Consider the following 24,829-nt stretch of genomic DNA (forward strand, 5'->3'; position numbering starts at 1 on the left):
TAGCTTGCCATTCCCGTAATTGTTCAGCGAGATGCTCGATAATGACAATGGGCACTTGCCTAGCTCAACAAAACTTTGGTTGTGCATTGTCTTTCAATGACACATGAGCTAAAAAATTGTTCGTACAACCAAGACCTTTGCTAAAGGTTCACTAAATTTGTCATACAGAGCTTGCAGGCATATCTGTTGAAATTTGCAACTCTGACTTGTGGATTGACAATCCGAAAATATCAAAAGAATCGAAGCCAAAAATATTCTGTGAAGGTTTGGCAGAAAGCACTGTGGATACAACTGTCTTTGTTACACTTTGAAAAATAGCTGCTGTACTGATAGTTCCTAAAACTGAAATTTCCTGTCAGTTACAATCTGACACATGCATAGCTGTACTCAGTATAGGTAAACCTAATCGTTCATAAATAATGATTGTTCAGAAGTGTAACTGAGGCACAAGTGTCCAGCTGCAATTTGACATTGTTCTTAGCTCTGTAAAAGTAATAAACACCTTGTCCTGACTACATTCCACATCTGAAGAGAGAACTCTCTTCCTGCCTGTTGCTGTCCATCGGTTTCCGTGGGTGGGGCAAAGATTTAGTAGTGGACCTATGTTTGAGTTGGTGTGACTTGCTTGCCACATGAAAATCACCCGACTGTTGTTTGCTAAGTTTTGTATTTGGGTGACCTATCACAACATTTACTACAGCTGCGTGGTCACACTGTTCCAAGGCTGGCTGTGCTGTGAGAACTTGAATGGTTTGAACTGGTTTTGGCATGTTACTTGGGAATTTACTGTCCACACAGCTTTTTCCTGCACATTGACTGAACATTACCTTTTGTATTGCCAAAATAAAAAAAGTGTCGCTACTTGGACACTGAGCATGCTTATGGTGGCTAGTGCACTTTGGGCTTGACTTTGCTATTTTTTTCTGTCTACCAGCATTCTGCCGGCACGACGTGGCACTGTCTGTCCCTGTACGTGATGCCATACGGGCGCAGCGGACACCAGACGGTTTACATTCTACAGCACTACTAGCACTGTCACTATGCAGTTCATTAATATTTGACTTTTGCATCTCACATGCTAAATCTTAAGTGTCCTGAGCCTCAATTAACTGTAACACTGTATCTAAAGAAGGATAAGGTTGTTTCAAAATAGCAGCACGAATTGTGTCATCACAAATATTTTGAGTATAGCATCACCCAGTGTGACATCACAGTATGATTGTCGACAGATTCACAAAAACTTGTAATGCCTGGTTAAACCTTGTAAACCAGTGATCCACTGTTTATGAGAGTGACCTGCTGCCTCCTAATGGCAAAAAACTTGAACCTTGCAGCACCGAAGAGTGTGTGTTTATCAAAGAAAGTAGTTAACTTTCTAACTGAAGTCTCAAACTCTAACTGTTTTGGTTGTTTTCCAGGAAACGATTTCACTATGAGCCTATAAACTTTGTTACCCACAGTGGAAAGAAAGGTGCTATGATCTTCGTGCCATGCAATTTGTGTGCCTCCATGATTCATCAATGGAGCTACATATTCTGACCAGTCCTCATATCGTTTGTTGAAATGGTGGAATGGCATCATGGAGGCTGAAGCTGCTATGCTGCTTGTAGATTCTGCTGCTGCTATTGTGTTAGCAACAACTGCTGGATTTGCTTGCCCTGTAACTGAATAACATACATTTGAGAACTGTCTTGTGATACAGAAGCCACGCCTGTTAGGAATTTGGATTGGACACTGCACACAAAATGACACACTGTCGGTCCTGACTCAAAAGTCCACACACTAATGCACTAGACATATGATAAGAACTATCAAGACATAAATAACAAATAACAAGAGTGGGCAGGCAAAAACAAAAATAAATCCTGTGACTTGCGCAGATCCTTTCCCTCTTCGGTGCCATCTGTTGTGGGATACTTCTTATACAACTGCAGGAGGAGATTATACTTATCGCCACCATCATCTATCTATAATGTGCTGAACGAAACACTATGAGAGAAGAATGAGGAGAATATTGAAACAATAATAATGATTAGTGACAAGAACACACACATTTATTGACGAATACTCAACTGTACAAATCAGCTTAGGTAGCAGATCCTGAAGTTCAACTGCTATTCCAGAAGCTAAGGCTGGATGGTAGACAGTTCTTGATCCACTAGAATGATCACAGAAAATCAGCTGCTTTGGACTCACGTAGCGCGGAGTGGCCGCACGTTTAGAGGTGCCATGTCACAGATTACACTGCCAATCCCACCGGAGGCTCGAGTCCTTGCGCGCGTGGGCGTGCGAGCGTGCGCATGTGTGTGTGTGTGTGTGTGTGTGTGTGTGTGTGTGTGTGTGTGTTGTTCGTAGTTTAAGTAGTGTGTAAGTCTAGGACCGATGTCCTCAGCAGTTTGGTCCCTTAGGAATTCACACACATTTGAGCATTCGATGTGGACTCGCTAGGAGCAGACGATGCAGCTTGAAGTATGCAAATAGAAGGCGGTCTTATCAGTAGTCAAGCTGACTTGGAACTGTGCACTCTGCTGTGGTGCTGGCTTATATCACTTCTCTGGTGACACCACCGCTACGTCTTGGTGCAGCAATTGCTGGTCTGTATGCCATCTTTGGAGGGGCTTGTCGACCTATCGACACCTGTGGTGCTGCATGGTGGTGCATGCTGTCACCATAGAAACAAAGTGTTTCCATTTCCAGACCCATGTTCATGTAACATAATTTCTTTGTCTGTGTGTGAGGAATGTGTATGTGTATGTTACCTTGCCAGGGCTGATTCAGTTAATAGAATTTCTTATGGGAGCATGTATGGTTATTCGACTTCAAAAGAAAAAACAATAATGATAGTGATGGGTAAAAACAAAAAAGGGGTTTACTTATCTGATTCAACTCAAACAAGCAGTTTTTAAGGTGTAGAACATAATGGTACCAATGTTTTAAGTAGAAGGATAATTTATTTATGAAAAACAAAATGAAGTATGAATTGTATTTGATATATGCCATATATTAATGAAAAATAGTATTTCTATTATAATATTTAATGTTTGAATTAGACTGCTTAAAAATTGTAAAGCACTTATTCATATATGTGAGACAGCATGTGTGAGTATACAAAATTTTTGCAGAATTAAATTCTGTATTTTTTCCTTAAGAGTTAGTTGTGTGAAGTTTTCTGTACCCTCATCATCCATAAATGAGTAAACATGGTGTTAGTTAATGTTACAAACATGGTGTTAGTTAATGTTACAATAAATTGTAAGCATATGCGAGGTTTTTTTAATTTTAGTACAAAAGTTTGTTTACGTTGTGTTATTTGTTTGAAGTACACCTTGGGGTGGCATGCTGTTGTTGGAGTTTGCCAGCAGACGCTTTTATGACACAACTAGTAAGCGTGGACTGTTTAAGTATAGCCTCAGATTAGGCAGTTTTTAGATTTGTGAAAGGAGATATAAAACAATATAATTGTGAAGACTCATGAAAAATACCTGCAAATCATTTTAATGTTAAGGACACCTCTACATTGAAAACATATCTGTATACAGTCGTGTAATAAATGTTCATTGTTTTATAAAGCAGTTGCAGATCATTTCAAAACTTTAGAAGTATAGTCAACAAACAATGTACAGCAACTAAAGCTACAGTGTAGGAAATACTGCAGCCAGCCATACTGTTACTAGTTTTGGGCTTGAAGCCATCATCACCATGGTAGAGTCGATTTCCTTGTAAGTTTTGCACTTATATCTTCATGAAAAGCTCTAGGAAAGCCAAGAAATCAACACTTCTGTCTGACGATGGGCAAACAGGCTCAAGCCTGAAACTAGTAACAGTAGAGTAAAATAGTTTCTAAAAAATTTGTGGTTGGTTGGAGTATTTACTGCAGTGTAATTTACAAAAACAGTTGCGGTGTTCTCTAACTGAAATGGATAAAACAATTACTAAAACTAATTTTGCCACCCAGAACCACTAAAGTGGGCATAATTTGGTATAAAACTATCCTCTATGGAAGAAACAAAGTAGTTACTTCTGGTCCTTCATGATTTATGCAGGGAAAGGAACAAAGCTGGATCAGAAATTTGAAAACCTTTCAGTATATCCTAGTTGGTCATAATTCCTACTCAAATAACTTCTCAATTAAGTGTATTACTTAGCAATGGACAGGAACAATTTTTATACATATCCTCAGCCTGCATAAATTCTAGCCAGAAAAATGAGAAATCCATATGATAACTCTAACAACTACTGCCATGCCACCTTATCTGAAATAGAGAAATCTACACTCTATGTCCAAAAAGTTCAGAGACTGATTTTATTCTTGCCACATAAGCAGTCTTGAACTAACAACTGTGCTCTGGAACCACTCAATTGTGAGTAGGCAATGGTGGGTGTGCCATCATAGTGTATCAGCATTGTGTGTAAAATTGCAATGGAGCAATGATCCATGGTTTGACATTTGAGTCCATGAAAAAGGCGTACAGTGGTGATTGTTTAAGTCATCCATGAGTATTTAAGTGGTTTAAACATTTTAAAGGGCAGATGTTGCACAAGGGCAATGAGAGGTCAGGGCATCTCGCCTCACATTCATCCTCTTTAATGGAAACATTGAGAAAATTCATTATCTTCTGAAAATCGACTGTTATCTCTCGTGTAGCTATCACTGAAGAAATGAATACCTCTAAATCAAGTGTGCAAGACATTCCCCAGAATGTTTTGAAGAAGAGAGAAGTGTGTGAAAAATTTGTCTGCCAAACTAAAATGGCGTCGCAGGAATGCCTGCCATTTCTTGATTGATATGAAAAATACGGACATTTCTTTACTGGAAAAAATTATCACAGCTGACAAGGCTTAGTGTTATCAAGACAAATCTACCATAAAATGACATAGTGCAGAATGGATCACTGATGCTTTGCCAAGACTGAAGAACTTGTGAATGAAAGTGACGATAATCCTCATTGCTTTTTTTGCACTTGTGGCATTTTCCAAAGGGAATTTGTTTCCAGTGGCACCGATGTAAGTTCCCTGTATGATTTGAGTGTCTGGGATGGTTGTACAAAAGGATCGGAGGTTTCGTCCCCCACTGTGGAAGGGGAGAGATTTCTTCTTTCTGCACAACTATGTAGATGTTCATATGGTTACAGTTTTAGTGAAATTTCTAGTGAAAAAACAAGTGCCAGTTCTCAGTGACACTCCATTTTCACTATATGGTGTCAAGTGACTTTTTTTATTCAGCATTTGCTATTCTGTTTCTGTCACAGGCATATCATTTACTGTCCTGCCCTATCAGAGGTAGAGCCACCTCTGTAAGTTAATCATATTATATACTAGCTTTACTGAAAGTTGAGCAAATATTTTATGTGGCCTTGACCACCAGCTGTATGTCAAGCTCAATAAAAGACCACTGCCAAACTTTAGCCAAGAGCTAAGTGGACCACTCAGTGGGAGAAAACATTGCTAAGTGCAAAGTGTTCAACTTCTTTGGCTGCTTCATAACCTTCCACCGACCCCCTCCAATACTAGCTGCTGTTAACAGCATACATGTAAAGAACCCTTACAAGACATCCTTTGATCCTACAATCCTCCTGGTTCAGTCTGAACTGGTCCTTGTCCCACACCAATTTCCACTGCTGCCCTCACTGTACTCTTTCTGTCACACCCTTCTCTCTGCAGTCTCCCTCTTTCTCTGTTTTATCACCCCTTTCACATCATTGTGCTCCATCTGCCTGTACCAAACCAAACACACCACAGTGCCACATACCTGTCTAGTGGCTTGCTGACTCTTCCTTGCTGCCATCAGGCAGCCTTCCCTCCTTCAGAGCCTCCCTCTCCCTGTATTCTTTCTCCGTGCACCAACTCCACTAGATACTACCTCTCAGTCTCCCTCTCCCCCACCTTTTCCATTTCATTTGAGCTGCGGTGCTGGCACAAACTAGTCCCCTCTCTCCCTCCCCTCTCTCCCTGCTTCCCTCCCACCCGCCCTCTTTGTCCCCACCCTCTCTCCCTCCCTCTTTGTGTGTGTGTGTGTGTGTGTGTGTGTGTGTGTGTGTGTGTGTGTGTGTGTGTTTTATGGGGGAGGGGGGAGGTCATGTGTAGCATGTGCAGTGCTAGTTAACGCTGAAATAGTTACTGCTCCTTGCATTATTTATATGCCACCAAAGATGTCATAATGAATATAGTTGACTGACTTGTCAAAAAAAGAATGCCTTTACTTTTGAGGTAATATTTCTTTCTTTCTTTTGTTACAGAAAGTAATACATTGACAATGATACAAAATGCCCTGCAATCTCGCTTTGGAAATTCAAAACCAGCCCCTCAGGATCTGTATTGGTTTGAAGGACAGTTGTGCATTGCTAAATACCATGGGGATAAGAAATGGTACCGTGGAAAGGTGTTGAAGGTACAGTTGTCATTCCATGTTTGAAAGAGAACAAAAAAAGGGAAAGCAGCTGTGTGACGATAAATATATAGAATTTTTTGAATTTGTGTATTTAAAGCAGAGTATAATTGTTTAAATTTCACAGTTAAATGAAGACAGCACACTGAAAATTATTTTTGTTGATTATGGAAATGTTGAAGACTGTAGAGCCACAGATCTTCGAAAAGATGTCTTGCTTCAAGAGATACCGGTGCAGTGTCACAGGTGTAAATTGGCAGGAATAGAACCAGTAAGTTCCCCATATTTTTTAAAAAGATGTGAACATTAATTAACCTGCCGTACCTACCCTTAAATTCTTTTTTACAGATATCTGGGGATGGTGTGTGGAATAACACTGGACTGGATTTGTTACATGTCTCAGTTGTAGATCAAACAACCAGTGTAACAATTAAGAAGTTCCCAAAGAAGGATGGTGACCCATATTTGGTATGTTACACATAATGGATTTCCAATAATGACTTAATCAACAGAGCTTTCTACTCTACACCCACTTTCTCCCAAGAAAGGCTTTCCAGGCTTCTACACAGTTATTAGCATGTTCACTGCAGTTGACACTTCTAAGTGTCAACACTCATTCTTTTTGTCTGTGCTTAGTTGTCACATTTTACCTGTGCTTAGTTGTCTCTTAAGGTAGATTGTTCAAAATGGTGTCTAATCAACAGACACCAGGATCTCCTAATGCTAAAAAGCTTAGGGCGAACAAAAAATTCACTACCGGTCAGGTACTGAATATATTACAAACCAGCTTGAATCTTGAGAATATGGAAATGCACCTAAGCAATGATAGTATGGATGCAGAGCTTTCAGGTATGTTTCATGAATATAGTGCAGCATCAGAAGATAGGAACAATGATAGTGATGAAATCATAGATGCCGAAGATCCCATACTGGCACAGACATTACTTAATCAGGTGAGACGTGGCATAATGAACCTCTCCACATGCAATATCACCCATTTATAAAACAGGAATGTTTACCAATTCATCCCGCTAGCAATACATTTATGGATTTGTTTAGACTACTACTTACAGGAGACATTCCTCTAGTGGAAATTTGAAGAGATGTAAGAAATAAACCTCACAATAAAAAACACATTGTACAAAAGCAGGAACTAACTGAAGGGAAAAGGCAAATCATGAGGAAGAGGTGTAATTAGTGTGCCAAACAGGGAAACAGTACTGACACACCAAAGAGTGGAGAGACTGTCCAAACCATCCTGTATGATAATGTGGCTTTTGGTTTTGATTGGATATTATTAATATTTCAAGAGCTCTCCCCCCCCCCTCCCCCCCCCCCCCCCCCCCCCCAACTGCATTGACAGCTCATATATTTTCACACCATGAAGGAAACAGGGAAGTTATCTGTCTTTCAAGGGAAAATATATTACTAATAAATAACAAACAGTTTAATTTTTATCTCCGAGTGTTTTTTGAGATCTCTATATCTGGGGATTCCTGAATATATCTTTTTGGGAAATTATTGGGAGTATTTTTTGGTAGTACCTGGGGCTTTCTGAAGACTCAAAATAGTATTTGCAAACATTTTCTATCACGTTTTATATGGGGCTGCAAATATGTGATGACAGATATGACCATATGGGACGATTTATCTGGAGTTTGAAGTGCTTAAGAAATACGTAAGTTTGGACACACCATTGTGGGCTGGTGCACTACAGTTTCTTAGTAGGATTCCTTACAAGCCGGCATTCCAGAATAACAGTTTACAGTTACTTTCCAGCCTACAAAAGTTATTGCAGTGCATTCATTCGATATAAGTAAAATCCTCAACATTCTCTTGTCCACATTCCTTGTGTTTGACAATCATTATGTGGGAAGATTCAGACTCCTATTATCATTTCACATCTGGGTGAAGCAGATGCAGCTATGTTTTATCACCAGTTACAATCATTTGTGCTACTGACTACACTCTAATCAGTAGATGGCAGGGATAAAATACTGCAAGCAAATTATTTTTTTCAACTTATACAGGAACCAGACTGCAGTTCTAAAGGTCAGAGGACCTGAGAGGGAAGCAGTACTTCAGAAGGAAGTGAGACAGGTAGTCTATCCTTGATGATGTTTGGTCTGTACATTGAACAACCAAGGAGAAATTTGGAAATAGAATTATTACCAGGCAGGAAAAAAAATGAAAATTTTTTGGTTTGACAGTGACATTTTAATTCCCTCAGAGATGGAAAAGGACTTGGAAGAGCAGTTGAACAGAATGGATAATGTTTGAAAGGAGGATATAAGGTGAACATCAACAGAAGTTAAACAAGAGTAATGGAATGTAGTTGAATTGAAGAATGTGGTGCCAAGGGAATTAGATTGGCAAATGAGACACTAACAGTTGTAGATATTTTTTTATGTGGGCAGAGAAATAACTGATGATTGGCGAAGCAGACAGTTCATAAAAATGCTGACTAGGTATAACAAGAAAAGTGTTTCTGAAAAAGAAGAATTTGTTAACGTCAAATATAAATTTAATATTAGGAAGATTTTTCTGAAGGTATTTCTTTGAAGTGTTACCTTCAAAGGATGCAAAATATGAATGATAAGCAGCTCATACAAGAAGAGAATTAGAGGCTTTTGAAATGTGGTGCTGAAGATTAGGTGGGTAGATCGAATAACTAATGAGGGAGCACTAAATCAAATTGTGGAAAAAAGAATGGCACAACTCGACTTAAGAAAATGGTTGTTTGATAGGACACAACCTGAGGCATCAAGGAGTAGTGAATTTGGCAATTTGTTGATTGGGGGAGGGCGGATTGCAGAGGGAGGCCAGGGCACGAATGCAGAAAGCGGGTTCAAAATGGATGTACATCGAAGTAGTTATTCAGAGATGACGAGGCTTGCACAGGATAGACTAGCATGATAAGCTGTATCAAACCAGTCTTCCAGACTGAAGACCACAACAGCAGCAACAGTAATTGTAATTAACTGAGGAAATAAAGAAATTTTGTCCTTGGGAGAGAAAAGGGAACTTTTATTAGAACAGGATAAGTCCAAGAGGGTGCTGCAGTGAGAGGATATGTTATAGATGGTGTTCCGATCTCTGGGGTTGGTGAAGACTAGTGGATGGCAATATCCAAATGACCAATGGGATGTAGCGGGCGATGAAACCCCTGAACTATCATAGTGTGTCATCAAAGCAGATAGTTCGTCTGTGTCCATTCACGCATTCGTCAGGTTTAGAGGTGGTAATTCTTGTTATAAAAACGTACAGTGAATTTGTGTTAGTTGGTAACCAGCTTAAGTGACTTTTAAATTTTATTCTGCCTTTGTTGTTCTGTAGTTTACCATTTGTGTGGCTGGAGTTCATAAGTGTATGAGGCAGGATGTACAATGGAGTAGTCTTGGAAGGCCAAAATACGTCGTCATTAACACATATGCATCATACAAATCAGTAGAAGATCTTGTAATAGGCTCAGTGTGCATATTACAGAAACAGAGTTTCACAAACATAGTATCAAAGGTAAAATTTAAGAAGAAGAATTAAAGACAACTGACTTCCTTATGCACGTTCAATGCACTAATTTACCTATTGTTACTGGCATGTAACAGTAAAGTCTAATAATGTAGAATACACAGCTTATCACTAAATACTACATCTGACTCACACCCACCTCTCCCCTTTCCCCTCTCCTCTCTTCACTCTTAAAGTATCACATTTTACTCGAACTAGCTTGACTTTTGTTCTATCGTATTGTGCTGTGAAATATTCCTTTACGTTGGTAAACTGGTGTTCATCATTGTTGTTCATTTATACAGAACTATTTCTTTTGCTTAAGACGTATTTGTAGCACATCCATTGGTGGCAAAATTGCTTCCAGTTAACATTATGTCACTCATTATGATATGAAGCCTTCTATTTTTTGTGCTTTTCATAGACTGCAAAATTTGCTAATATATTTCACTTTGTTCTTAGTCCAAGACAACATTAATTTAGTCCCCAAGACTACAGTGACTCTCCTGATAGCTAAAACAGGCATTCTCATATATCCTTCCCTAAACACAAAAGTGCATTTTCTTCGGTAGCAGTGTCTGGGTGTCTAAATCAAGTGAATTTCTTTCATGTCTAAACTTATTGAGCTAAAAGAATACCATGCAATCAGTAGAGCCGTAGTCTGTATCCAAACTCAATTGAACATCACAGAGAAATTTTCCCATTGCAGTTTCGCGGTTGGCAACAACTGAATGTTGCACTGAGCTTGACAAGAGGGATCATTGTCCATTTTTAATACTTAAACATTGTTGGAATATGAAGCATTACGATGGCTCTTATTTTTCAAGTTCGATGTTTTTTTCTTTGTGCTACCCTCCAGTTGCACAAAAAAAATATTTGTGGCAATTTAGGCTCCATATAATAAGTGGAAGGGTTGCTCCTAGACTCTTATATTTAAAAGATAAAATAAAACTGATTCTTTAATCACAAGTAGTAGTTTTAGAAGACCTCTATTACTTTCAGTTCTGTTACGAATACTGCTGTAATAATATAGATAATGTGACAATCATATAAAACTGTTATGTACAGCACCAGTAGCCAAATAAGATTAGAAAATGAATTTAAAAAGAAATCTTTCTCCCTGATAAAGTCTAAGACCCTATGTTTCATATTCAAATATTAACGGAAGAAAATATGGCTACTACCTTCTGTCTTTTGTAAATAATTTACTGTAATTTACTACTTTCAGTTTAATAACTAAATGTGGAGCATTTAGGAAGACTTTGTTTCTGTGCCACTGCCAATACTTGTCTTAAGGAACTAGTTACTCAAGTCAGATGTAGAAATATAATCTTATTTCATTAGAAACAATCTGTTCAATAGTGTTATTGATAATATCTGAAATTTGATTGAGTCCTGCTTGAATCTTTTCGTCTGATTATCCTACCTCATGATTCAAGGCAGTGGTCATTTTCAGTTTTCATTCAGAAGATGAATAGGATCAAATATGGCCGAAGTAACGTAATGGGAGTACCATTAATGATTTTTCAATTTTTGTAAAGCCACACTAGAAATATTACGAGAAACAATAATGTGTATAAGTCATGAAATGATACTGAAATACAGATAAAGTGATTCGGCTTCCAAAGGAGCACAGAATATACAAAATTACACTTTTTTTTCTTAATTAATGGTGAACAATAACCATTTTCAAATAATAAACAGCTCTCTTGCATGTTAATAGTCCCTGGAGCATGGAAATTTGCTCCACGAGATTGTGCTTTTCAAAGTATCTTGAACAAAATGGAAGTTTAGAGATACATCGGCTTAACTGAAGTGTTTTGTGACCTTCCAATTGTTGGACTAAAATTTGGATTTTATTAAAATTGGGTCCAGACCAAGTTGTTTTGAAATTGTTTCAGGATTAATATATAGTTGGACCTATTTTTCTAAAATTCAGTTTTTCCAGAGAAATGCTTTTGAGAATAATTTCATATATCTGATGCCTGTACAACTGAGAGATGTTTCTCTGAAATTTTTCAGTCACACAACTCTAAAAGTGTCTGTATTTGATGCTCTTGTGTCTAATTCTAGGGCTTTGATATTGTACAGAAGACCTCATTCTGAGAGAGAGTCACAGACAATGCTCTCATTGTCAGAAAAGTTCCAGGGCAAGTTTTTTCTTTCTTTTCTCTTTTTTCTTTTTTCTGTTTTTTTCTTTTTTTGTGTTTTTTTCTTTTTTGTGTTTTTCTTTATCTTTTTCTGTTTTTTCTTTCTCTTTTTTTCTGTTTTTTCTTTCTCTTTTTTTCTGTTTTTTCTTTTTCTTTTTTTGAGTTTGCAATACTAAAAAGGAAAGGGTGTTGCTTTTATGTTACTGGTGTGTGTGCATCCTTGAAATGACCTAGGCCATGTTTCAGTGCAATCTCACTAGGTGGCAGGGCTGTGCTTAGCAACACACTGTTTGGATTCTTGGTACAGTGACACAATGGATGCTGATTGTGTGAAAAGAGAAAATGTTAAGTTCAGGAAAATCCCTAGTGAAATGCGATCAATTATTGAGCAAGTATATGCAGGTCAGGCACTTTTTCAATAATTGTGTTTTAGAACAGGACCGAAGGTTTTGTGAAGGCAAAGACATAGGAAGACCATCACAGGGCTGGTCGCCCGTTTACAGTACATACCGATGAAAACATGGAGTGTGTAAGGCAGTTATTGCATGAAGACCATCATGTAATTCTGCTTGCAATATCAGAATTACTTAATTTGAATATTATGTGTGTCGTAAGATTTTATGCAGAGATTTGAGGAAATGGAAACTTCTTGCAAAACTCATCCCCCACACACTAACAGACAAGTAAAAGGAGGAAAGATAAGAATTTCTTCTAAATACTGGATAGAGCATATGATCCCTCATTTTTGTCAAGGATTATTGCTGGGGATGAAAGTTGGTGCTATCAGTATGACCCTCACAGGAGGCATCAAAGTACTGAATGGATCACCAACTTCGGAAAAAGTCAAATGACAGCCTGTGAGAATAGAGACGAGGTTGATCCCATGCTTTGATATTAAAGGATTAGTTCACCATGAGTATGTTCCTCCAGGTCAAACAGTGAATGGAACTCTTTACATCAAAGTCTTGAAAAAATTGCAACAACCAGTTCAACTTTGCCACCCTGATTTGTGTCATTCTCAGGACTGGTTGTTACTGAATGACATACTATTTTATCTGGTACTTAGTATCTCGCCAAACATTCTGTTTTTGCCATCCACATCTGCCATATTCACCGACCTCTCGCCTTGGCAATTTTTTCTTGTTTCCATGAGCTAAAAGGCAACTAAAAAGAGAGCTTCATCAAGATACTGCAGACATCCAATGGGCTGTGACAAATGAGCTTACAGGTATCCCAAATCAAAATTTCTCTGCTTGCTTCCAAGACCTTCAGAAACATTGGCAGCTGTATATAGATAGCCAAGGGAACTACATTAATAGGAGCTAGGTAAGGAGCTTGGTAAGTACAATTTCCTGTTTTTAAAAAAAATCTGTCCTGGAGCCTTTCTTGTAAAAGGAGTGTTTACCTGGCCATTTCTGTAACAATTAAGATGACTGAACGTGTTTTAAAATTGTCAGCATTGATGGGTTGTTGGTTTCTCTTTCACTTTCAAATTCATACATGTTCAGAAGCTCTTTTGTCTTTCTCAAATAACTAATGATCGATTTGATGCATGAATCTTGGCTGCCCTCTCAACTGTTTCTTGACCAATATCCCTTAATATTGTGGATGTGGTGCCATGCACACAAGCTTTTAGGCAAATTCTGTTTACTTTTGCTTGTGGGCTGCAGCACATTTTTTTTTAGTTGCTTCCATTGCCGGTATAGGGTTTTTAATTTTGGCATCCAGTGTTGGTATTCATGCTCTTTCCCAGTAAATCATTATTTCCTGCACAATGTATGGCACTTAGACAAACAGTTAATTTATTTGTACCACGTGCAAATATAAAAGAAAACATATAGTGGTTGTGTGACAGATATCAATTTACTTCCAGTTATTTCATGTGAGTAATACATGAGTAAATGTGTTATCTACAGTAAAGGAATTGAAGATGAAGACAATATGCTTGCTATGACTGCTGCTTTCCCTTGCAAGTGAAAGACCACTGGGATGATCTGGTTTGAATCATAAAAAGGAACAGCTCATTTCACTCCGCTCTCTACCTGTCTTATCTGAAATGACATCGCAGTGAGTTAATGGGACTAAAATAAGCAACCTGCCTACATTAGGCAGTGTATGAAATTGTTATGTGGAGGTAATATGTTGTGAAGGTGATAGGTTTATTTTTCTTAATTATTTTCCTTCAGAGTTTGAAGATCCAGAGTTATACCACCTTACACTATGCAGCCTTAATTTCACACAGCTCATTTGCACGTGGAGGAACAAAACTGGAGGGTAGCCCAAGAAAACTTATAATAAACATTAAAAGTGCAATATAAGAGTCACACTAATGAAGCATTTTCGAAAAGTAAAGGCCTTGTGCTTGTATGTAAATGTTGGCACTGCATTTGTGAAACTTCTTTCTGGGCTGTCATCTCTTGATTGTTTACAAAACCATGGAAGTTATTCATTAATAGTTTGACTGTTGGTGAAAGCAAACAACAATGGCCTTACAGTACAGGCTTTCGCAGCCAGTATTTACATTCTGGGTGGTTTTATTGTGAAGGAAAGATTAGGCAATGGCATTGGGAGTTCAAAAGTGGCTGTTGGAAAACAGCATGGCAGTTCCAGTGAGCAGACTGATGGAATGGTGCAAGAAATGGATCATAAACGCACAATTTTTGTTCCACTTCTTGCCTTATTTCATTGGTCTGCATACTCCCCCTCCCATTGTCCCATAAACTAAGCACAACTCCCAATGAATATGAACAGCTGATCAGCTGACAGTTGGTGCTCTGGTTAACAAAGTTTCTCACATTAGATATCCAATTATTTACAAGATTGCCACATAAAAGCTCAGATATCAAAAATAGTGTCCAAGACCAGTACAGAAAATGCTTACTAAGAAAATGGAGTGCACAGACATTTTTTGACCGCTGTCAACAAAATGGAGAGTGCGTGTTTGTTTTCTTTTATTCTTTCTTCTCTCTCTCCCCCCCCCCCCCCCCCCCCCCCCAAATACTGTTACAGGTGAGGAAACTGCACCAACACAGGATCAAAATAGTCAATGCTAAGGTGCACTGCATGTCCATGTATCATTGCCCACACCAAGGATAAGACTCAACATTTCATGAACTTTTTGATCACACACACTACAGTCCCAGCCTTAGACACAACTCATATATTGCCAAGGTCGTTTCGAGTACACTACAAAAAATTCACTGGGAATCCCTGACGCATGCTCCATACATTCCCAATCTTTCCCTGTGTGATCTCTATATTTTTGGAGCTCTGAAGAAAGTCATTCATGGGCATGAATTTGGTTAGGACAAAGTGATGTACACCTGGATACAACCATGGTTCCATAAGCAACCACAAACACTTTTTCATAAGGCATTGACCCTCTTGTCCCAGAGTGGGATGAATGTATAAACTGTACTTTATGGCAATTATTTTTTAAATAGTAAGTGGTTTTCTTACTTATTTTCCTCCTGGCTCCTTTCATTTGACTGGCCCTTATATGTTTGTAGGAAACAAAGACTAGCAATAGACACTTGGGGGGGGGGGGGGGAGGTGTTGTGCATATATATGTATTATTATTAAATGTCCCATACTTTTCAAATATTTCATTAAATATACTTGATTGGATGTTCCTGTTCCAAGTCCATCTCAGAAGCCTCTCTCCTTAAATTTAGACTTTGGTAATGTCATTTTCTGTTTAAGTTTATCTCAGTATCAGCAGTATGGTGAGCTTATTTGCAGTGACAGTTATGTCAAGGGCATCTCGTGTATTTTGTATAATATCCATCTTTGCACATGTCAGGTACAGTCAAAGTTAGCAGCTTGATCGCTCTCCACCTGGAATTGATTGTTTTCTAGTTCTCTTATTGTAATCTGTCTGTTAATTAATGAAAATTGAAATTCATTTAATTAGAATGGCTGGAGAGCAGTGTCTTCGTGTCTGACAGGGAAGATTAGTTTTAATGCCACTCTGTCATTCAGGAACCGTCAGTTCTAGTGGAAATGTTAAAGTAAGCACTATCATGCCTTGTTGATATCAAGTGACACAGTTTCAGTATGTGAATACAGACTGTAAGTTTTTGTGAAATGGGTTTTTCATACTATCACCTTTTGGCTTGTGTAGGCCATGTTGCTATGACAGAGATTTGAAGGCATAGCTGTTGGGTGGGAGGAGGTCAGAACAGTGGCAGAAATGTCAATACTGTGGCAAACAGTACTGAAATTCACAGTGTCATCACTGCAGGGATGACCATAATCTTGTGCACATGACAATAACAGATGGTCCAGCTTCATCCACAGTATTGACAGTAGAGCACTGCAACAATAGTGCACCACTACAAGGGTGATGTAACTGGAGATTCAGGTAATAACTACAACAGACAGGAAAGATTACATACACACATCTGTAGAATTGTTGATGTCACAGTGACTGTTAAAACATAAAAATGGAGATGAGTTGTCACCTAGTGAGCACCATGACAGAAAGATGCTGAATCGCAGATAGGTGCAACAAAAATACTGATAAACAAAGCTTTTGGCCCAATAGGCCTTCATCAGAATTAGACAGTATAAACACACACACACACACACACACACACACACACACACACACACACGAGGCCAACTGCTGTGGCCGAGCGGTTCTAGGCACTTCAGTCTGGAACCACACAACCGCTACAGTCACAGGTTCGAATCCTGCCTTGGGCATGGATGTTTGTGATGTCCTTAAGTTAGTTAGGTTTAAGTAGTTCTAAGTTCTAGGGGACTGATGACCTCAGATGTTAAGTCCCATAGTGTTCAGAGCCATTTGAAACACACACACACACGACCAGATGTTCTGCCAGTGCCAGACTGCAAGCAGCAGTGCATGATGGGAATAGCAAGCTGGGTGGTGGATGTAAGGAGGGGGCTGGGGTGGGGTGGGGGAGGAATTGCAGGGTAGGAGTGGGGGACGGTAAAAAAGTGCTGCTTGTGGGAACATACGTGGATGAGTTGGGGACAGGATAGGGCAGCTAAGTGCAATCGGGTAGTTAGGCAGAGGGCAAGGAGTGGAGGGGGGGGGGGGGGGGGGGGGCTGGGGGGCAGTGGGAAAGGAGAGAAGTAAAATGAGGGTGGATGCATTGTGCTGGAATGGGATAGTGGGTAAAGGACAATGACTAAAAGCAATGACTAAAAGAGGATTGAGGCCAGGAGGCTTACAGGAATGTAGGATATATTGCAGTGTAAGTTCCCACATGCACAATTAAGAAAAGCTGGTGTGGTGGGGAAGTTCCAGACGGCACAGGCTGTACAACATCGTGTTGGGCAGCATGCTCGGCAAGTGGGTGGTCCAGCTGTTTCTTGGTCACAGTTTGTCAGTAGCCATTCATGCAGACGGACAGTTTGTTAGTTTTCATGCCCATGTAGAATGCAGCACAGTGGTTGCATCCTAGCTTGTAGATCATGTGACTGATTTCACAGGTAGCCCTGCCTTTTATGGGATAGGTTATGCTTGTGGCCAGACTGGAGTAGGTGATTTTTTTTTTGGGGGGGGGGGGGGGGATGTATGGGACAGTTCTTGCATCTAGGTCTATTATGGGGATGTGAGCCATGAAGCAAGGGGTTGGGAGCAGGGGTTGTGTAGGAATGGACAAAGGTAGTGTGTAGGTTCATGGGTGGTGGAATACCACTGAGGGAGGGGTGAGAGTGGTAATAGGTAGAAGATTCCTTATTTCAGGGCACAACAAACCCTGGTGGAGAATATGATTCAGTTGCTCCAATGCTGGGTGGTACTAAGTCACAATGGGAGTGCCATTCTGGGGCTGGACAGTGGGACTTTTGGAAGTGTGGGTGACTGGAGGTATAAGGCATGGGAGATCTGTTTTTGTACTTAGTTGGGGTGGATAATTGCGGTCTGTGAAGGCCTCAGTGAGACCCTTGGTATATTTCAAGAGGGACTGCTTGTCAGTACAGATGCGACGGCCATGGGCAGCTAGTCTGTATGGAAGGACTGCTTGGTATGGAATGGGTGGCAGCTGTTGAAGAAGAGGTGTTGCAGATGGTTAATGGGTTTCATATGGACGGATGCATGGTGTCCCATCTTTGAGGTGGAGGTCAACATCAAGGGATATGGATTGTTGGGTTGGGGAGGACAGGTGAAGTGAATGGGGGAGAAGGTGTTGAGGTTCTGGAGGAATGTTCATAGGGTGTCCTCACCCTCGATCCAAATTATAGAGATGCTGTTAATTAATCTGAAGCAGGTGAGGGGTTTGGGATTCTGGGTGGTTAGAAAGGATTCCTCTAAATTGCCCATGAATAGGTTGCCGTAGGATAGTGCCATGCAGGTTCCTGTAGCCCACAGGATTCCAAAACTACAACCTCCTTCATAGTTGTCGTGACCAACTATATCCTCACCTACAATTACTTCTCCTTTGAAGGCATCCACTACCAACAAATATGGGTTAAGGCTATGGGCACCCACACGGCACCATTCTATGGCAACCTATTCACAGACCATGTAGAGGAATCCTTTTTATCCACCAGAATCCCAAATCCCTCATCTGTTTCACATTCTTTGATGACATCTTCGTGATCTGGATCAAGGGTGAGGACACCCTACCCACAGTCTTCCAGAACCTCAACATTTTCTCCCCCATTTGCTTCCTCAACCCAACAAGTGACCTTCATTGATGTTGACCTCGACCTCAAAGATGACTACATCAGTACCTCTACCCACATCAAACCTACAACCATTCACATCATCTCCACTTTGATAGCTGCCCATTCCATACCAAGAAATCCCTTCCATACAGCATACAGCCTAGTCACCCATGGTCAACACATCTGTAGTGACGAGCAGTCTCTCTCGAAATATACCAAGGACTGAGGTGTTCACAGACTCTTAATTACTCCCACCCTCCCAACAACCTTACACAAAAACAGATGTCCCATGTTGTATCTCTCCAGTCACCCACCACCTGCCAAATTCCCATCCTCCGGCCACAGAACAGCATTCCCCTCATAACTCAGTATCTCCCAGGAGTGGAGCAACTGATTTACATTCTCTGCCAAGTTTTCGACTACTGCTCACAGTGCACTGAAATGAGGAATCTCCTACCCACTTTCCTTCCCACCCTTCCCACAGTGGGATTGTGCCACTTGCTGAACCTACACAATATCCTTGTCCATTCCTACAAAACCCCTGCTCCCAATCCCTTGCCTCATGGTTTATATCTTTAGATGCGAGACCTGTCTCGTGCATGCTCCAACCACCACCTACTCCAGTGTGATCGTGAGCATCACCTATTCCATCAAAAGCAGGGCTACCTGGGATACCCGTCATATGATCTACAAGTTAAGCTGCACCCGTGGTGTTGCATTCTATGTGCATGTACCAACCATAAATCTGTCTGTCTGCATTGATGGCCACCAACAAACTGTGACCAAGAAACAGCTAGGTCACCCAGTTGCTGAGTACACTGCCCAAAACACAACGTTCTTCATTTCAGTGACTTCTTCACAGCCTGTGCCGTCTGGATCCTTAACCACCAATAGCAGTTTTTCTGAAATGTGCAGGTGTGACCTCTCCCTACAATATATCCTATGTTCCCGTAACCCTCCTGGCCTCAAACGTAGTAAGTCACTGTCCTTCAGCCACCTATCTCCCTCCTGTTCCCACTCCAGCATTACACAGCCTTCTATGGCATCAGTTCATCCACAGTCTTTTTACTTCTCTCCTTTTCTGCCGCCTCCTCCCCCTCCCCCGCCCATTATCTAACCTCCCGATCACACTTAGCTGCCCCACCTTCTCCCTCTCTCTGCCCCAGGCTGCTCCTTACCCCCACCACCCAGTTCGCTTTTCCCATCATGCTCTGCTCTCGCAGCCTGGCCTTAGCAGCCAGAGACTGTGGTCGTGTGTGTGTTAGTTGAGTTTATGTGAGTGTGTATTTCTGATGAAGGCCTGTTTGATTGAAAGCTTTGTTTTACACACTTTTTGTTGTGCCTATCTGCAACTCAGCATCTCTGCTATATGGTGAGTAGCAACTATCTCTCATAATATTGTCATTATTCCATCCTGGATTTTCCATTGTATTCAAGCCAGCGAAAATTGTGAAGGAGTAAAGCATCTAAAGAGTAGATGTTCGGAGATAGGAAATGGGAAGAATTGTGGCACCTTATTTTTATATAGCTAATTTTTTTGCTGTTGCCAGCTTGGAAATTTATATTAGTGCCACGAGAGTAGGATGTAGTCTTTGCTTGCGAGAAAGTCTTTCATGTCAATTTTGAAGTTGACATTGATTTGGCTTCAGGTGGCATTTTGGTCTTACTGCTGCTTTAAATTAATGCCAAGTGCTTGCGTCCAGATTTGGTGTAATTATAGAGTTCCTTGGAATCTTCCCAGTTTCTTTTTTTCTAATCTGTGCATTGCACAGTTTTTTGTTATTCTTCGTTTTATTTTCATTTACTTATTTGTGTTTGTTATTGCCATTTCTTCTTACACTTTTATTTATTTATATACTGCTACTGTTTTTTCTGGTGGTGTATCCTATGGAAGATTTTACCTTGAATGCCGATCATTTACAAACATTTACAAACTTGTAAAAATTTGGATGTTGCTCCTGTGGTTTGTTCTTTGAGAAGTCTTTAAAATTTGTTTCTAATGTTAAACTGTTTCATGGGCCAGATTTAAGGAAATAATTCCTATTGTTCTATATCTACACAATCTATATATATTTTGTAAACATACATTAACTAGAAGTTTTACCAGTAGTATTTGCAACTTCTTTTCCAGATTTCGCTTATTGGACCACGTAACCACAACATAGCGGATTTCATGGTGCAAAGAAAATTTGCCAGTTACACTTTGGATGCGTATGAAGCTGACAAAGAATGTGATACTAGTGCTGATATCTCTGCAGGTGTTATTATTGTTGATGAAAGTGAAGAATTTAAAGATATGGAAGAAGGTAGTATTGGTAATAAAACATCAGAGATTCCAGACTGTGATAAAGAACATAAAATAAACCCAGTGAATGATTCCCCTGTGACATCACTAGAGGTAAAAGAGGAGGTATTATGTGAAGATAATAAGCTAGAATTATTTGAAGGATCAACAGTAGACATCATTGATGGATATATTCAAGGTAAACTGCAGAAGGTGAAAGGTCATAAGGGAAAGGCTGAAATGGAGGTGGAGGTATGTAGTTCTTACTGCAATCATAATTTTTTTTCTATCCCTCTGCGTACTCCCTAAAGTATAAGCTTTCAGTACCAGAATGCTACAATTAGTAAAATTTCTCGGACTGTTATATCAAGGTTAGACTATTCTAATGATAAATAAAATCTTTTTGATCATGTCACAATAACTCCAGTAAATTTTAAAAATAGTCTGCATACTTTTCCAGGTTATGAACTATTTTATTGTTCTTTGTAATAGGCTCTGTGCACAAACTGAATAATTGTTTTTCTTTTTCCAGAAGGACTCAGAACTGATACAAACTTGTCACAATATGACATATATTCCTCTTAAAGTTCCAGAGTGTGATCATATGATTGTTGATGTTATTGCTATGTTGTCTGCAACAGAGTATATTATTTCTCCACTGAAGTGGGGGGCATCACAAGTAAGTATAAAACATTATGTGATGCTAATGAAGGAGCTGTTAGTCAAGAAAATTATAGGTCTTGGACTGTTTGATAATTTTATTACACTTGGTGTTCAACTGTTGCAATATATGAATTCATTTTAAATTAATTAAAATAAATGCTGACTCAGAGTCACAGTCACTGTGCATTTTGTTGCAGGATGTTCACTCAAGGGATGATTATGTCAAAATAGACAAAGAAATTCAACTGCATGGACCACTCCAACCAGTTCTAGAAAACCCTGATATAGGTATATAAGTTAAAATCATATATAAGTTAAGAATGCCTTTTAGAAAATGTTGTGAAATGTTTATGAAAAATAAATTATTGGCTGTAATGATGTGAACCAATGACATGCAGTAATCTGCTGTTGTAATCCTAGAGTAATTTTGAAGTATATGGCACTGAAAGAAGTCACTGACTTGAGTAGTGATAAGATGGGAAGATGCACAATATTTTTAGGTGCTCTAAATGGAGGCTTAAAAAAAACTGGAACAGCGTTCATGGTACAAGTGGTGCCGTAAAAGTTACATTTGACAGTAGTACTATGTGCTACTATATAGGATGGTATCATGAAAGTCTGAAGCATTTTTTGCTAGTCTGAATGAGTCTGTGAATTATTCTGTGTTCAGAGATGCAAACAAGAACATATAGATCAGCCTTAAAACACAGTAAAATGATTGATATCACTTAGTGAAAAAAATACAACAGAATTCAGTTAGGTGATGGTGCCAGTTAGGTGGTGGTGCCATTCGTCATGGAATACAACCCAGCTCTAACTGAAACTTTCTTCCAAAACCAGTTTAAAAAAAAAAAGAAATCCTTCTCTATGCACACACAAACCGTTATTGTAAGCCAGTACTTGACATCACATTTCTGATGTGAATATTTAAGGGTATTAGCCACATAACACAACAAGGGCTCAGAACTCAGCCACCATCACAGTCACACATACAAGCTAATAAAAACGCTTAACATGAAACATAAATACTAGCTTTTCAGAACTAAATGTTCCTTCATCAGTGATGGGTTAGGAATTGATTAGGAGAAAAGGGGGGAGGGGGTTATTCAAGCCAGACAAAGTTGAAGGATAAAGCATCATAGAGTAGGTGTTCAGAGGTAGTGAATGGAAAGAATTGTGCCACCTTTAGTTCAGTGATAAGATAAAAAGAAATGAGTGAGAGTAGTAAACATAGATTGAAATAAAAGAGAAATGAAAAGTGGAGTGAATAATGTAACTGATACACAGGAGGAAAAAGGAAGAGGAAAGAGGAAAAGAAAGAAAGAGAAATCAATACAACATATAGAGGGAGAAAATAAAATAAAAAAATAATAAGTAATTGGGTAAATAATGGAAAGTCCAAGAAGGTGGCAGGATAGAGGATATGTTGGAGAACAAATTTTCCCATTTCTGGAGTTATGAAAAATAGTCGTGGATGGAAGGGTTCTAAAGGTCTGTGTGGTATAATTGGCACTCAAGTCTCATAAGTCATGATGTAAGATGTTCTCAAGGCAAAAAGTTCTTGTGTTTATTCATTCATGGTTTCAGGAAGTTTGATGGTGGCCATTTTTAGACATAGTGCTGTATAGTAACCACATGATTTATTGTAAACAGCTTGAATGATTTTTAATTGTTGTCTGCCTTTCTCGTGCAGTTTACCAGTGGTGGAGCTGGAATAACTGGTGGTCAGTAGGTGCGTGGGGCAGGTTTTACAATGGGGTAGTCTTGGTAGAGGAATGTATTGAGGCTTAGATGGCATTTGATGACAGTAGAAGTATGTACATAATGTCAAAAAGCACACAACAAGAAAAGTGGCAGCTCGAAAAAAATGCCAAAATATGTCATCATCACACAGTACAAGATTCCAGAGCCCTTTGAGATAGTCCTTAAACTGACAGAACTGAAGTTTTTATCTTAAAGCAGATCAATTGAGAATGGAGAAAATTACTGAGTAAAGAAGAAGGAAATGAAGATAAGGTCCACTTAGGTCCCAAACTCAGAGTAGTGTTTGTTGAATGTCTGGCTCGTTTTGGATGAATTGGTCTTTTTTGCTAACACCAGTTCAGCAATTGTAAAGATAAGCCATATTAAAGAAATTGCAGAGAAAGTAAGTCTACAAACCGTGTATGAGAAAACAAAATGCATGATATATGTCAGTGAAAGGCTAGACTGGAGTATAACTGAGTGCTGGATGATTGTTTCAGTCAAGAAACTGAAGCTTGGTGAAGTAATTCAGCAGACAGGCTAGAACAAGAAGCTACCAGGTTCTCTATTTGAAAATTAAAGTGAGCAAACCATCTATCTAAAAACATCTACAATAAAATTATGCAGAATTGCTGAATATAGGAACTAATCAGAGATATTATACCACTTTTGTAAGATTGCTGTGCGTAAGAGATCCTGTGCAGTAATTGAAAAGCTTGAGTTGAATAGTTGCTTAAAAGACATGTAGAATACTATGAAAGATCTTAAGCAACAGATGGCTTGATGAACAGATTCAAATTTTCTAATCAATTTTCTAAATCCAAAGTCATCTGGGCTAAGATGATTCCAAGAGTGTGAAGAGAGCTATGAGAGAGACATCACTGAAGATGAAACAAGTGACAGTGATAGTTCCAGAATGTGGTGAAAATCTCTCGGGAAATCATGGTGGAACCAGAACCCATCAGATGGAGAGGGTCTTCACCACATGGCTTACTGGCAGGATGTCAGTGTCCTGTTGGACAAAATCTAGACTCTGAAAATGAAATTGGTTATTAACACACATTCCAAGAGACTGAGTTTGAGGGGGAAATCTTAACACAGTAAATCCAACAAGAGAATTAATAGTGGAAGAAATAAAGTAAATTACATTTTGATTGAAAAATGGAATAAAGTGCAGCACTTAATTCAAACTGTTGACGGTTGGCTTTTGGCGAATCTACTTTGAGAAATACAAGAGTTTCTGGGTGTTATAAACATTTCAAAGAGTTGAGAAGATGTTGAAGATGATGATTGCCCAGGAGGCCCTAGCTCATCGTGTACTGACGACAATGTGAGAGAAGTAAAGAAAATGGTTCTGGCACATTGCCATGTCGCCATCCGAGAGATTGTTGATGATGTTGGCATACCCTTTGGCTCATGCTAAACAATGGCATGAAACATGTAACAGCAAAGTTTGTT

At 39.3% G+C, this 24,829-nt stretch overlaps 1 protein-coding gene across 4 annotated transcripts in view; it reads left to right on the forward strand.

Moving 5' to 3' along the window:
* Nucleotides 1–24,829, forward strand: part of LOC126457111 (RING finger protein 17) — a 505,497-nt gene that overhangs the window by 456,388 nt on the left and 24,280 nt on the right. For 3 of the 4 annotated variants that reach the window (XM_050093158.1, XM_050093161.1, XM_050093160.1), the window contains 6 exons: nt 6,237–6,388; nt 6,513–6,656; nt 6,734–6,853; nt 20,813–21,217; nt 21,498–21,644; nt 21,826–21,916. In XM_050093158.1, coding sequence (XP_049949115.1) covers nt 6,237–6,388; nt 6,513–6,656; nt 6,734–6,853; nt 20,813–21,217; nt 21,498–21,644; nt 21,826–21,916 — 1,059 coding nt within the window. The remainder of the gene's footprint in view (nt 1–6,236; nt 6,389–6,512; nt 6,657–6,733; nt 6,854–20,812; nt 21,218–21,497; nt 21,645–21,825; nt 21,917–24,829) is intronic. The other variant, XM_050093159.1, reaches the window with a different exon arrangement.

This window comes from Schistocerca serialis, chromosome 2 (assembly GCF_023864345.2).
Source record: "Schistocerca serialis cubense isolate TAMUIC-IGC-003099 chromosome 2, iqSchSeri2.2, whole genome shotgun sequence".
Classification (NCBI taxonomy): domain Eukaryota; kingdom Metazoa; phylum Arthropoda; class Insecta; order Orthoptera; family Acrididae; genus Schistocerca; species Schistocerca serialis.